Raw genomic sequence first — 14,775 nt, 5'->3', positions numbered from 1 at the left:
GAAAAAGATTCAATTGTGTGGATCATAACAAGTTATGGATAACATTGAAAAGAATGTGAATCCCAGAACACCTAATTATACTCATGAAGAACCTGACTAGGAGGCAAATCTTTCGAACAGAACAAGGTTCTGCATGGTTTAAAATCAGGAAGGAAGTGTGTTGGTTGTATCCTTTCACCACACTTATTCAATCTGTATGCTGAATAAATAATCCAAGAAGCTGGACTATATGAAGAAGAGTGTGGCATCAGAATTGGAGGAAGACTCATTAACAACCTACAATATGCAGATGACACAACTTTACTTGCTGAAAGTGAGGATGATTTGAAGCACTTACTGATGAAGATTAAAGACTGCAGTCTGCAGTCTGGATTATACCTCAATATAAAGAAAACATAAATCCTCACAACTGGACCAACAAGCAACATCATGATAAATGGAGAGAAAATTGAAGTTGTCAAAGACTTCATATTGCTTAGTTCTACAATCAACACCAATGGAAGCAGCAGTCAAGACATCAGATGACATTGCATTGGGCATATCTGCTGCAAAAGACCTCTTTCAAGTCATGAAGAACAAAGATGTCTCCTTGAAGACTAAGGTGCACCTAACCCAAGCCATGGGTATTTTCAATTGCCTTGTATGCATGTGAGAGCTAGACAATGGATAAGGAAGACCGAAAAAGAATCGATGCTTTTGAGCTATGGTGTTGGCAAAGAATACTGAGAGTACCATGGACTGGTAGACTAAAAAAATCTATCCTGGAAGAAGTGCAGCTGGAATGTTCCTTGGAAGCAAGAATGGGCAGGCTTTGTCTCACCTACTTTGGTCATGTTGTCCGAAGGGATCATTCCCTGGAGAAGGATATCATACTTGGTAGAGTGGAGGGTCGACAGAAAAGGGGAAGGGCCTCAGCGAGATAGATTGACACAGTGGCTGCAATGATGGACTCAGGTATAGCAGGGATTGTGAGGCTGGCACAGGACCGGGTAGTGTTATGTTCTTTTGTGCATAGGGTTGCTATGAGTCAGAGACAACTCGATGGCACCTAACAACAAGAAGTACTGTTTTCATTATGGACTGTAAGTTTTGGTATGTTGTGTTTTTGTTTTCCTTTGGTCAAAGTATTTTCTAATGTCCCTTGTGATTTCTTCTTTGATCTGTTGTTTATTTAAGACTGTGTTGTTTAATTTCTACATATTTGTGAATTACCTAAATTTCTTTATTTTGTTTATTTATAATTCCATTTCATTATGGGCAGAAAATATACTTTGTATAATTTTATTTCATTCCTTTTAAATTCATTGTGACTTGTTTTGTGGCCTGACATATGTTCTCTCCTGGAAAATATTCAAAGTATACTTGAGAGGAATGTATATTCTGCTTTTTGTTGGATAGTGTGTTGAAAGGTTGTCTTTTAGGTCTAGTTGGTTTACAGTGTTGTTCAAGTCTTCTACTTCCTGGCTGATCTTTTGTCTAGTTCCACTTTTATTGAAAGTAGGGAATTGAACTCTCCAACTATTATTGTTGAATTATCTGTTACTCCCTTCAATTCCATCAGTTTTTACTTCATGTATTTGGGGGCTCTGCTGTCAGATGCATATATGTTTATAAATGTTATATCTTTTTTATGCATTGACTCTTTTTATTATTACATTATAAAATGCCCTTCTTTGTATCTAGTAACAGTTTTTGTCTTAAAGATTATTTGGTCTGATATTAGTATAAAGTACATAATTTGAACATTCGTTCTTATCTATAGGATCCAATAAAGTTGGTTCCATTTTAAATGAGGAAAAGGTGAGACTTACAAACATTTTATTTTTTGACAGGTGGTTGTTAGATGCCATCAAGTTGGTTCCAACTCACAGCAACCCTATGTACAACAGAATTAAATACTGCCTGGTCCCGTGCCATCCTCATAATTGTTGTCATGCTTGAGCCCATTGTCACAGGCCTGTGACATCTCATTGTGGGCCTTCATCTTTTTTGCTGACCCTCTACTTTACCAAGCATGATATCCCCTTCAGACAATATGAGCAAAGTGCAATAGACAAAGTCTGGCCATTCTCAGTTCTGAGGAGCATTCTGGCTTTATTTCCTCCAAGACAGATTTGTTCATTTTCCTAGCAGTCCATGGTACATTCAGTGTTCTTTACCAACACTACCATTCAAATGCATCAATTCTTCTGTGGTCTTCCTTATCCATTGATCTCTCACATGCATATGAGGCTTTACCATACCTTGGGTCACACCCGTTATAGTCTTCTTACTGGATCCTCATGTAAAAAAAGACAACTCCCACTGGCTCAACCATGTCTCATGTCTGTCACCTCATCTGCAAGCTTCAATCTCTGTCATAGGTTTGGAGTCTGGTTTGCATGGTGCCTAGGGAACCCCAGAGCCACTGGTGAGAGCCGCTTGAGAAGCCACAGTGCTTTCTGTGGTGCTTCAGTGCCTTGTTCTCATTGTTTTCTGACACCACCTCATTTCCAACGGATTCTAGGCTCCCCTGGGGTGGTTTCCAGGACTTCTCACACATCCCACTTGCTGAGCCCCCACCCCATGATACTGAGGCCACCAGAACCTGGCTTTGAGATGCAGCCTTGGTGGAGGGCCTCTTTGCTCCCATGTTCTGGGCTAAGGCCTTCCAGGATGGAAAGAGGGAGAACGTATGTTCCTCAGATGATCTCAGGTTTTGATCACCCCTCAGGGTGAATGAATGGTAAAGAAAGGAGGGGTGGCCAGAGTAGACCCATCCAAGCCCTAGACCTTTTGTCTCTGCCTTCCCCTTGACCTTTCTCCCTTGCCTTCCCCTTCTGGGTATCTATAGCCACGACAAAGCTCTTATTGGGAGCTTCAGAGAGTCATTCCTAGGGAAGAGGTCCCTGTACCAGTACCCAAACAGCTTTCCCTCCCTTTTCACGGTAACCCCCATGTGCATTATTTTGCTGCTCTCCCTGCAACCAGACTTCAGAGTGGAATGCAGTCTCCGTTTCTCCCTTTTCTTTGCTGTCCCCAGAAACTGACATAGCTCTGTCTATCCCGAAGGGTTTGCTGTTCATCAGTTATGAAAATTTACAAAATGTAGGAAAAAGAGACAGGAGAGGTTTAGGCAGACAGGACATCCTATATTCTGGAGCCAGGTTGTATAGATTCCAGAAACAGTATGTAATGGTGGAGCCAGTGTGTGGCCTTAGATAAGTCACTTAACCTCTCTGAGCCTCAGTTTCCTCTTCTGTAAAATGGAAGTGATGGTTGTTGGTCATCATCAAGTCTGCTCTGACATATGGCAGAAAAAGAAAACCAAACTCACTGCCATTGAGTCGATTCGACTCATAGTGACCCCTCCTTGGGTTTCTGAGGCAGTATTTCTACATAAGTAGATTGCCCGATCTTCCTTCCGAGGAGTGACTGGCAGGCTTGAACCACCAGCCTTCTGGTTAGCCTTAGGCACTATGCCACCAAAGCTCCCTGCGTATAACAGAAATGCTACCTTGTCCTCACCATCTTCATGATTGTTTGCATGTTTGGGTCCATTGTTGATGCTATGTGTCAATCCATCTCACTGAGGACTTTCTTCGTTTTCAGTGACCCTCTACTTCACTGACCATGATGTCATTTTCTAGCAACTGGTCTTTCCAGAGGCTGTGTCCAAAGAAAGAGAGCCAGAATCTCACCATCCTCACTTCTAAGGAGCATTGTGGTTGTATTTTTTCTAAGATTGATTTGTTCATTCTAGCAGCCCACAGTATATTCACTATTCATCACTAGAAAGTATTTACTGCTCTGGGGTATTGTGGGAATTCCATCAAGTTATAGTATAATGTCTGATGTGCAGTAATGTAGGCAAAAGATAGTGATGGCCATAGAAGTGGTAAGAAGTGGTCAGATTCCAGATTCTCATCTGCCCCCATCACATACCCCTTTACCCCAAGTCCTTGCTCAAGCTATTTCCTCCTCATTCAAGGATCCTTCTTTCTCCATCCAAAAAACACTAACCTGACCATTCTTTTTTTTTTTTTAATTGTGATTTGGGTGAAGATTTACAGAGCAAATTCACTTTCCATACAGTTCACATGCACTTTGTCTCATGACATTGACCACAATTTACCACAATGCAACAGCTCCCCTCTTACTTCCTCCCGATAGTTACCTCTTCCCTGTGTCTGTCCCACCATGCACTCCTGCCCCCTTAGCTGTCTCCCTGTGCATAGGCAGCCCTTCTTTCTCCCATAATTGTTCTCTCCAAGGAGCGTATCTACCTCAGGTAAATATTCAACTCTCATGCCTGTCTTTTGTTTGGCTGGAAGCCACATAACCTGACCATTCTTAAAAGCCTTCCTCCAATCTGAGCCTCGGCAGAAGTCATCTTCTTGCTTTACCTTGCCAGGGTTCTGTGTGTTCATGTGGTTCTTATAGTACAGTGTTTATTTGATAAGCATTCAAATACACTTTCAATGTGCTGGGCTCTAGGCAAAGTGCTTTACAAATATTAACTCATTTAATCCTCACAAAAACTATGAGATTGTTGCAGTCTGGGTTCCGAAATAATGAGTAGAAAGTCAGCTGTAGCTCAGAGAGAAATTTAATAAGAGAACAGTAGATACAAGGTGGAGACACATGGGGCCAGAGGTGACGCCATGTGTGTCTCTCTAAACCTTACAGGCTAGTAGTTTTTAAGGTCATGGTGTATGTGATTTCTAAAGACCTAATGCAGGCAGGTATTCATAAAATCCTGACCCTTTTGTGAAGGTCAAGAAGCAGAACAAGGTTGTGATAAATTCCTAAGATAGGCCTCAGCTTCCATCAGGCTAGGTGCATGCACAGTCTGCTGTTTGCCCTTGGTTCTAGTCTTGGTCTCATCTTGGATTGGCCATCTTAGTTCATCAGGTGGTAAAGGAGGGCAGGGGTATACAGGCTCCAAAACTGGTTAACATTGGCCACAGATAGTGAGCTTGAAGACATCTCAAGAATGGCCTTTTAAGTAGTAAATTTATATTTACATTATTTCTTTTGCAGTGTTTCTTCCTTAGTTTCATGATGTAAGGAATGCATGCAATTGCCCTGTCCTGTGAGCTGTTCCTGTCTTGGTTTTATGATCTTAGGAATATGGCTGCAGGGGCAGGATTCTTATGTGATTATGGCTACAAGTAGCAGAGTAAGGCAGTGTTTAAATTGAGCAAGATTAATATGGAACTCAGGTTAGAACACATATTCATCTCCTAGAAGTTCTAATCTGCCTATACTATTACAAGATCAGTACTGTTTTCCCTTCAGAGATGAGGATCAGAGGCACAGAGAGGTTAAGTGACTTGCCCAGGGCTACACAGGAGGTAACAAAGCAGGGACTTGAATCCACGCAGTTTAGCTCCAACTCTATGCTTTTAACTATTCAGTATGTTGCTTCTCCTTTGTTGTTGTTAGGTGCCATCATATCAGCTCTGACTCATAGCCGCCCTATGAACAATAGACCAAAACACTGCCCAGTTGTGCACTATCCTTATAATCCTTGCTATACTTGAGCCCATTTATCACAGCCACTCTGTCAGTCCATCTTGTTGAGGGGTCTTTCCCTTTTTTGCTGACCCTCCACTTTACCAAGCATGATATCCTTATCCAGGGACTAGTCCCTGCTAACAATATGACCAAAGTAGGTGAGATAAAGGCTGGCCATTCTTGCTTCCAAGAAGCATTCTGGCGGCACTTCTTCCAGGACAGATTTGTTCATTCTTCTGGCAGTCTATGGTATTTTGGTATTCTTCGCCAACACCACAATTCAAAGGCATCAACTCTCCTTTGGTCTTCCTTATTCACTGTCCAGAAGGATATGGTGGAGCTGAAACCAGGGCGCCTTGAAGAGTACCTGCCTAAAGTCAGGGGAGAATGAGATCAAGTTTGGGTACAAATAAGAAGACTTCTACATTAAAAAAAAAAAAAAAAAAGGTGGGGACCAGGTTTGCTGATCCGATAGAGCCTGGTGGAACCACTGAGACTATGGCCCCTAGCTGCCCTTCAGGTCAGGAATTGAACCCACACCTGTGGTTTCTAGCCAAACAAAATACAGGCATATGAGTTGAACATTTACCTCAAGTAGATACACTCTTTGGAGAGAAAAATCATGGGAGAAAGAAGGGCTGCTTATGCACAGGGAGACAGCTCAGGGGGCAGGGGTGCATGGAGGAATGGACACTGGGAAGAGGTTAACTATGGGGAGGAAGTGGGAGGGGAGCTGTTGCATTGTGGTAAACTGTGGTCAATGACATGAGACAAAGTATATGTGAACTGCTGTATGGAAAGTGAATTTGCTCTGTAAATCTTCATTCAAATCACAATCAATCAATCAATAAACAAATAAGAAGACCTCTACATAAAAGACTTCACTGGGAACTCTACTGGGAGCTCTACTGGAATAGTGCCTAAAGTATTTGACTGCTCTCCAGAAGTCTGGCAGTTCAAACCCACCAGCCACTCCTCGGAAGGAAAATTGGGCAGTCTACTTTGGTCGTGATAACTGCCTCGGAAATCCAAGGAGGGTCACTGTGAGTCAGATCAGACTCAAGGGCAGTGAGTGAGTTAGTTAGTTACTTAGTTATTCACTGTCCAGCTTTCACATGCATATGAGACTATTGAAAATACCATGGGTTGGGTTAGGTGAACCTTAGTCTTCAAAGTGACTTCTTTGTTCTTTTTAAAGAGATCTTTTGCAGCAGATTGGGCAGTCTACTTTGCAGCAGATTTGCCGAGTGCAGTATGTCATCTGATTTCTTGACTTCTGCTTCAATTGTTTGTTAATTGTGGATCCAAATATGCATCTCCATTAGCAGAGTGATGATGATGATGATGATGATAGCTGGCCTTTATCAAGGGCTAACTCTGCCAGACACTGGGTCAATACATTGACCTCAACACAGCGAGGTGATTAAGTACACATGGGTTTGCATCTAAGCCCTGCGATGTGGACCACCTGGTCCTTAGCATACACTCTTGGCCACTCACTCCCCACACAGGCCTCGTGTCCCACCACACAGCACAGGTCTGGGAGAGACTGAAGGTTCAGTAACTGTTAATTTGACTTCCCTTGGGACTGAATTGGAGCCTCTGTGGTGTCCTGCTCCATCCTGTTCCCCAGGGTCTCAAACACAAATGCTGAAGGACCAGACAGGTGACCTAGGTGAGTAAATTGATCTCGGAAGACTTGCCCCTTCTTTGTTTTATTCACCTGATTTAAGAGAGATGTGAGTGAAGGTGATGTTTCACTTTCCTCTGTGTAAGATACAAAGCAAGAACATTTGCTCATAGCTGTATTCTCAGCTTCTAGCACATGTACCTGGCAATAGGTGCTCAGGAAATATGTATTGTCAATTGAAAAAAAAAAAAAAACTTGGCTCGGACCTGAGAGTGGCAGGGACCATGGGGTACCCTGGCTGAGAGGTCAGCTGGCATCTATCTCTAGCCCATTGTTGCCAGAGCTCCTGATTTTTCAAAAGAAGATAGAATCCAGACTCTAAATGTCAATTTTTCAATGATTGCCATTCACAAAAACTATAAACACTATGCAGGTCAGTTTGCAACAATAGCCCTCTGGTATGGGCATCCACATTCAGCCAGCAGAGCAGGCCCCCAGCCCAGCCGCGGGCTCCTTCACCAGGACTGGGAGGCTGCGGGCAGTCGGGCAGCTCTGTTCCACACTCAGGGACCCGTTCCTGTGGTTGCTTCTGTAGGAAGGCGATGCACTGGGCACCATGGAGAAGCTGTGCCGGCAGCTGACATACCACCTCAGCCCACACTCCCAGTGGAGGCGGCATCGGGGGCTGGGCAAGAGGAAGCCACAGGCCTGGTGAGTTCATGTACCTGCAGAGTTCTTGCCAGAGGTAGGCCTCCTCCACCAGGGCAGCCCAAAGCACGTCTAAGCCAGGCTGTGGGGTGCACGGTCCCACCCTGGATACCAGAACCAAGGGGTTGACTTGGGAGACTGCCCAGAAGAAACAAGATTGAAGGAGAATTTGGGGTGGGCATTCTAGTGGGCATAAGCCCCAAGAGGAGATAATGAAGAGTGGCTGGAAGCTGAAGAGTTACTGGGCTGAGCACAATTGGATAGGCAGGGAAGAAGACAGGAGTTTACGTCCTTGGTGGGCTAAGAAGGCATTCCCACCACGTCTTCCTGTTCCCTAGAGTGTCCCATGGGGGTCCCAGCCCCTAGCCATGTGCCTGGCCCAGTGAGGATCCTCAGGAGCTTCGTAACCCCAGAGGAGAGGGGGAGGCACGTGAGACACAGAATCTATAGGCAAGGACAGTAGTAGCACCAAAGGTAGGCAATGGAGGGAAGCCTGAAAGGAAGGCTTACTGGAGGACAAAGGACCCAGCCTTTCTTGCAAATATCCTTGGAACTAAGTGTGACTGCCATCTGAAGGGCTCTCCAGCAGGGTTCTGCTGCTAGGACTCTTCCTTCCAGGCTCCTGCAGATGGAAAAGGGGAGACTGGCCCCTCCTACAGAGAAGAGTGAGCTCTGGTTTCTCCTCCCTTCTGGGGACGGACACACACACACACACACACACACACACACACACACACACGTTCCCAAAGTTGAAGGAGATCGGTCCTAGGGAGCTTTCCCAGGTGGAACAGAGTGAGAGGCTCTCCCCAAGCTAGCCTTGGGAAGGATGCTGGCTGGGGCAGGGTCACAAGAGGAGATAAAGTAGGACGGAAGGACATGGAAACCCTGAAGACAGGTGTCACACTGAGACTTCTTGAGCTAGCTGTGTAAGACATTTGAGCTGTATTGGACTTGATGGGATTTTTTTCCTACCCTTCCACATGTTGTCCATTCTCCATTCAGAAGCCATGTATATGAGGTGTCCTCATTCCCCTCAGATCACACATGAATGGCATCTAAACAAAGCCCTACGTGAGGGGCCTTTCCCACTTCTCTGGCCTTGCCTTTTCCACTCCACCTCTCTTACCCTCTCACTGGGCCCCAGCTACACTGGCCTTCCCAGTTGTTCACAAGTACCCCAAGCTTGTTCCAGCCCCCAGGCCTATTGCACTTGCATTCTGGTTGCTGAAACTTTTACCAAACTCTTCTGATTATCCATGCTTTTTCTTCACATGTCAGCTCAAATGTCATCTCCTAGAAGATGCCTTTCCTAGCCAATCTCAAGTAGACCATGTTTACCCCCACCCCAAACCTCTCTTTGACTTCATTCACACATCATCTTGTTTGTTGTCTGTCTGCTCCCAATTGAATAAAAGCAGAGATCTTATCTTAGTCACACCACCCCCACCGCCCTAGAATAGTGCCTGGGGCACATAGTAGGAGTTTAACAAATATTTGAAGGAATGAATGCGGTAGAGGATATTAAAGTCACCTAACTCTGGTAGCATAGTGCCTAAGGCACTTGACTGCTCACCAGAAGGCTGGTGGTTCAAACCCACCAGCCACTCCTCAGGAGGGTTGGGCAATCCTACTTCCGTAGTGATACTGCCTCAGAAACCCAAGGAGGGGTCGCTATGAGTCGGGGCCGACTCGAGGCAATACAACAACTGGTTGAGTACGGGGGCTGGATTCAGACCGACTGATCCAAGGCCCAAGCTGTTAACCACCATGCTACCTTATTCCTTTGTGTTGTGGGTCTCCTTAATTAATTACATGGACAATAATAGCAGCCAACACTGAACAAATACCAGACATTGTCCCAAGACTTGAGAGTTTCAAACTCCGTGGGACTGGACTCCAACAGAGGCAAGATGAGGAAACACAGGACATCCTCCCAGCTTCAGGAGACCCCAAGGATAGGGACTTGCCTACTTTTGCTGATAGGAAATCTAAGCTGTGCCCCTTGGGCTGCTGCTGTTAACCTGTGACCTTGGAGGAGCTGAGAGGGGAAAGAGGCTATAAGTATCCTACCTCCCTCCTTCCTACTGTTGGCACCTCTGGGCTTGCCTGGGGCACCTGAAGATGGGGAACATGGGCATCTCATCAATGACCATGGCTCAGAGCCAGCATAGACAGGTGAGAGAAGGGGCACTCAATCTAGCTTTGGCACTTGGGCTCTGGCCCAAGTAAGGAACAAGGGGAGGGAGATGAGTGGAAGGGAGTAGAGCACTTAGTCTCCAGGGGTGAGCGGCCGCCATCAGGCACAGAGCGCCTGAACCCTCCAGTCTGTTTTGCAGGGCTGACCTGAAGGGTCCCCATCTGATGTGGAAGATGGTCTTAAAGTCATCTGAGATTGTTCTCTTGGGGGCAGCTCAGCCAAAGTGATTATTAATTACAGCAGGAAACTTCATCTTTATCATACACTGTTACATAATTCCATATTTCAGGCAGAGAGGTTAAATAACTAAAGGTCACACAAGCAGGGAGGAGTAAAGTACAAATCCAGACATACAAAAACACCTGGGTCTCCTTGTAGCCCTATAGGATTGGCAGCCACAGACCAGTCTCTGGTCAAATGGGATAGTGCCAGCAAGTGGGGCAAGGGAGTATCCCTGATTTCTCCCACCACTGCAATTACAGAATTTGATCATTTTGCAATAGTATGAGGGCCTCTGAGGAACAAGTGATCACGCTTGGTTGACCCTTGCTTATTCTCCTTCAGTCTCAAAGCTATCCTGGCTGGGAGCCCTCTGGACAACACAGTGGACCTGTCAGGCATCCCCCTGACCTCTCGGGACCTGGAGCGAGTGACCAGCTACCTGCAGCGCTGTGGAGAACAGGTGGACATTGTGGAGCTGGGTTTCACAGGCCTTACGGATGACATGGTCCTGCAGCTGCTGCCAGCACTCAGCACACTTCCTCGCCTCACTACGCTGGCACTCAACGGCAACCGGCTGACCCGGGCCCTGTTGCGTGACCTCACTGATGCCCTGAAGGACCCCAGCAAGTTCCCCAATGTCACATGGATAGACCTGGGCAACAATGTGGACATCTTCTCACTGCCTCAGCCCTTCCTGCTCAGCCTGCGCAAACGTTCCCCAAAGCAAGGCCACTTACCCACCATCCTGGAACTGGGTGAGGGGCCAGGCAGTGGAGAGGAGGCCCCAGATGGGACACAAGAGGATCCTGGAGGGGGCCCTTTGGCCCTTGCCAGAGACCACAGCAAAGACATGGAACCTGTACCTGTAGCTCAGACGTTGAGAGGGAGACATGCCTCACCCAGGGAGTCCTTGTAGAGTAGAATGGCTGAGGGAGGTAAGGGCTTCTAACCGGACCAGACAATCCAAAAGTGGCCTGGACTGGCTCACCCACTAGGAGGCAGACTCCAGCATCTAGGAAAGGGGGATCCTCCTTGGTTATCTTTCCCCTTACAAACCTCATCTGTTTTGGTCCTGAGATGCATCACTAGCTTAGGGGTTATCTGGCACTCCCACCTCAGCACCCCAAAATTTGACTGCAAGTATAGGGTTTAGAGGTGCCAGTAACTTGAGTTATTATGAAGCCAACAAGCTTTCCCCCAGAAAATATTGTTGGGGCCTATGATTTTCTAAGTTTGCATTAGATTTGCTCTCTTCAGGTAGCAACTCCACACAGGTTGGAATCTTGGGGACAGGGAGCCTCATTCCAGTCTAAAGGTGGATTGAAGGTGGTCACCACCTACTGCTTTTGAAAGCCTCAGCCTGTGCCTCTAAGGCCCTGTCCATCAACCGCAATGTTCAGTCTTCCAGTATACAGGGTCTCCTTGGTTCCATCCAGCAGTGTCTAGGGCCTGCTCAGAAACCCTGTAAATCCCCACAATTGCCAGACCCCTCAGGGTACACCTGCAGTGGCTCTGCTTGCCCCCTAAGCAGTTAAGACAGTATTACCTCGGATACTCCCATTTGCCACAAAACTTCTTTCATGGAGTCCCTGAAGGTAAATAGACCTTTGAGCCCATTCCTAAGATACTAGGAAATGCTCCCAAAAACCTGGGTTCTGATGGCACAGTGGTTAAAACACTTGAATACCAACCAGGTCAATGGCAAAGTCAAGCTGCTCTGCAGGAGATAAGAAAGCCTGCTTCTGAAAAGATGGTAGCTAAGTCAAAATTTCCTGAATGGCAGTGAATTTTATTTAGATGAGGCTAAGAGGACATCTATTGCCTACAGATAAGATACCTTGCAGTGGGGGGGAGGCATGGGCAGGCGTGTTGTAAATAGCAGGGTCTTAAAGGCATTGAACCCTACATCTTCCCTTTGCCAAATCTTTGGCAGAGGTCCAGAAATAATAAGCACTGGCCCCAACTACAGATGAGAAATTCCCCTTAAACCCCAAAATCACCAGGAGGTGAAAACAGTTTAGACTACTGACCAAAGTTTGAGTGATCATCACATTTAACCTTTTCTTCACAAATACACATTTTTAAAAACCAACACCAAAGACCATCTTTTCTTATACTTAGTTTATAATTGCATGGAAACATTTTTAAGACAAACTGGAATTTATAGCTTCTAGTTAAGAATTCAGCCCTACCTCAGTAAAAATCTCTTGAGAAGTTTGACATAAATTAAATGGGACCAAATGTGCCTGTCCCACTAAAAGTTGCCAAATACACTTCTTGGCTCTGAAACTCAGCAAGTTGAACACATTCCCAAAGTTATTATACCAAATGCTTAGGTTCTCTGATCTGAAGCTCATGGTGGTAGTCAGTCATCCCAGGTTACTGGACTTCATATTGTCCCTGCTGCAGCTGATCTCCTCAGGACACAGCCTGCAAAGAAATGAAATGATCAATCTCACTCTCTACTCCAACTAAGTCGATCACAGCATTAAGATATCTTCAGAAAACCTCAAGTTCACCACTTTATCATCTGCCGGTAATTCCAGCTATTTTGGGTGATTTCATCATGTGATATCCTTTTCTGCACGTCAGCTTTAACACTTTAACCATGGTGGTTGGTTTTTCAGGATCAAGACTTACCTCGTAGGTTGAGCTGAAGCTGTCACTCTACTGTGGGTCCCACTCTCTACCTCTCCCTTGTTAAACCTGGGGAAATGAAAAGACACCTCAGCCACAGCCCATCAAGGGCAGAGAGAAGCATATCTGACAATAACAGACTAAGGTACCAATGACAAGTCCATGCTAATAAGTGTGCTCAAGCATTTAATAGAGCTGCTTTTCTGTAAATTTATCACAGAAATTAACAGAACCCAATTAGCTTCTTTAGTGCTTATGACCTCCATTTAGCCAATTTTGAACTTCAAAAATCTAAGATTTTCAGGGATGAGGGAAACTACATCTAAGAAGTACAAGTCATTTAGTCAAGATTATACAGCAGAGATAACAGGAACCCCTTCTGGCTACTCTCTACTCTTCTTCAACAGTCACCCAACCCCAAGTCAGAGTATCTCAGGGACATTCAGTAAAGGGTCAAGGGCTACACCGACTAATTTGTGTAATTCCCAATATCTTACCTATCAAAATAGCACTTTAACAAACAGCTGTGTACACACAACCACTAACCTAACCTCTCAGACATAACACTTGCCTCATGGTATTTCAGTGCTCCTAACTCCCATACAGCTGCTGGCAAACCTTCAAATTTTAACCTGAGTATAAGAATGAAAGATAACAGCGCAGATCGACTTTGTGCACCAGCAACTGATGAGAAAGTTATGTGCCTCTTTTTTATTATCATATTCTTTAGATCAGTCAAGGCTCCCGTGTAAAACTTGGTTCAACTGAACCATGCTGATACCCAGAAATCACCCAAAATTAAACGAAAGATGTCTTAAAGCAGGGAATATATATGTTATAATGTCAAAGAGTTGACGTTTCCGTACATAGCTGTAGCTTAAGTGCAGTTTCAGGCTAGGGCTGTGGCTGCAATATATTTGAGAGTCCGCAGTATTCAATGACTGAGTAATTTCAAATGCTAAATGTATAAAAACCACAACTAAGATGTCAGTTGGCGATTTTAGCGTATTTAAGGTAACAAAAATATGATAAGCCCGGTTGACACATTTAACTTTACCTAGGAAGGAAGATAGGAGCTCTGGTAGCATAGTACCTAAGGCACGTGACTGCTAACCAGAAGGCTGGCGGTTCAAACCCACCAGTCACTCCTCCGAAGCAGGTTGGGCCATCTACTTCCTGCCTCGGAAATAACAGGAAGATGGGGCAATCTACCTCCGTAGTAATACTGTCCAAGAAACCCAAGGAGGGCTCGCTGGGAGTCAGGGCCGACTCCATGGCACATTAACAGACTAGAACTTACCTCACTGAAATGATGCTCTTGTCGTCAGTGCTCTGCCGTTGGTCTGCAATCTATTTAAAAAAAAAAAATGACATACATGAAAAGTACATTCTGGCAGTCATGTTCAATGAAAACTGTCGAGATTTCAACGGCTGTGGTCAGACAGGCATAAAAGTCGTCAATTATCGCTTCTGACGGCACTTCCTATCACCAGTATCATCACGACAGTCGCCCAGTTCCTCATGGTCCAATTATAAACTTTACCCACTGTAGCGCCCCAACAGGACCCTGAACCCAACTTACCTAGCTTCCTCGAGTTTGCAACCCTCCGAGGCTGCCACGGGGAATGGCATGAGCCTCCTTAGGGAACCCTAGGCAGCAGCGGCGACGGCCCTGCCAAACATAACAAATACTCATTACCCTTGTGGCCCATGCGGGCGACTAGGCCCAGCGAGACCCTGCGTGACTCTCGTCAACACTGCCGCAACGCCCGCACCGAGGCCCACGGGAGGACAGCCGCCTTTTCTCTGCAACTGTGTTTCCCGAAAACACCATTCAAGAAGTTACAAAAGCTCTCCCTCCTTATTTGCCCTTAGAGCTAAA

At 45.5% G+C, this 14,775-nt stretch overlaps 1 protein-coding gene and 2 non-coding genes across 3 annotated transcripts in view; 1 reads left to right on the top strand and 2 right to left on the bottom strand.

The window, feature by feature from the left end:
• LRRC75A (leucine rich repeat containing 75A) overlaps window positions 1-11,172 on the top strand; it is an 81,168-nt gene extending 69,996 nt beyond the window's left edge. The window contains exons 3-4 of the mRNA XM_007945597.1: window positions 7,725-7,840; window positions 10,599-11,172. Of these exons, the coding sequence (XP_007943788.1) occupies window positions 7,725-7,840; window positions 10,599-11,172 (690 nt within the window). The remainder of the gene's footprint in view (window positions 1-7,724; window positions 7,841-10,598) is intronic.
• Window positions 11,173-12,753: 1,581 nt separating this feature from the next.
• On the bottom strand, window positions 12,754-12,826 carry LOC122150434. The gene has a single exon (XR_006163662.1). It is a non-coding gene; the product is annotated as a small nucleolar RNA SNORD65 (small nucleolar RNA).
• Window positions 12,827-14,328: 1,502 nt separating this feature from the next.
• On the bottom strand, window positions 14,329-14,399 carry LOC122150433. Its single transcript, XR_006163661.1, has one exon. It is a non-coding gene; the product is annotated as a small nucleolar RNA SNORD49 (small nucleolar RNA).
• Window positions 14,400-14,775: the final 376 nt, after the last annotated feature.

Source organism: Orycteropus afer, unplaced genomic scaffold (assembly GCF_000298275.1).
Source record: "Orycteropus afer afer isolate SDZICR_OR568_19922 unplaced genomic scaffold, OryAfe1.0 scaffold00139, whole genome shotgun sequence".
NCBI classification, from domain to species: domain Eukaryota; kingdom Metazoa; phylum Chordata; class Mammalia; order Tubulidentata; family Orycteropodidae; genus Orycteropus; species Orycteropus afer.
The sequence above is the reverse complement of the archived record's forward strand: the minus strand, read 5'-3'. Positions and strand labels throughout refer to the sequence as shown.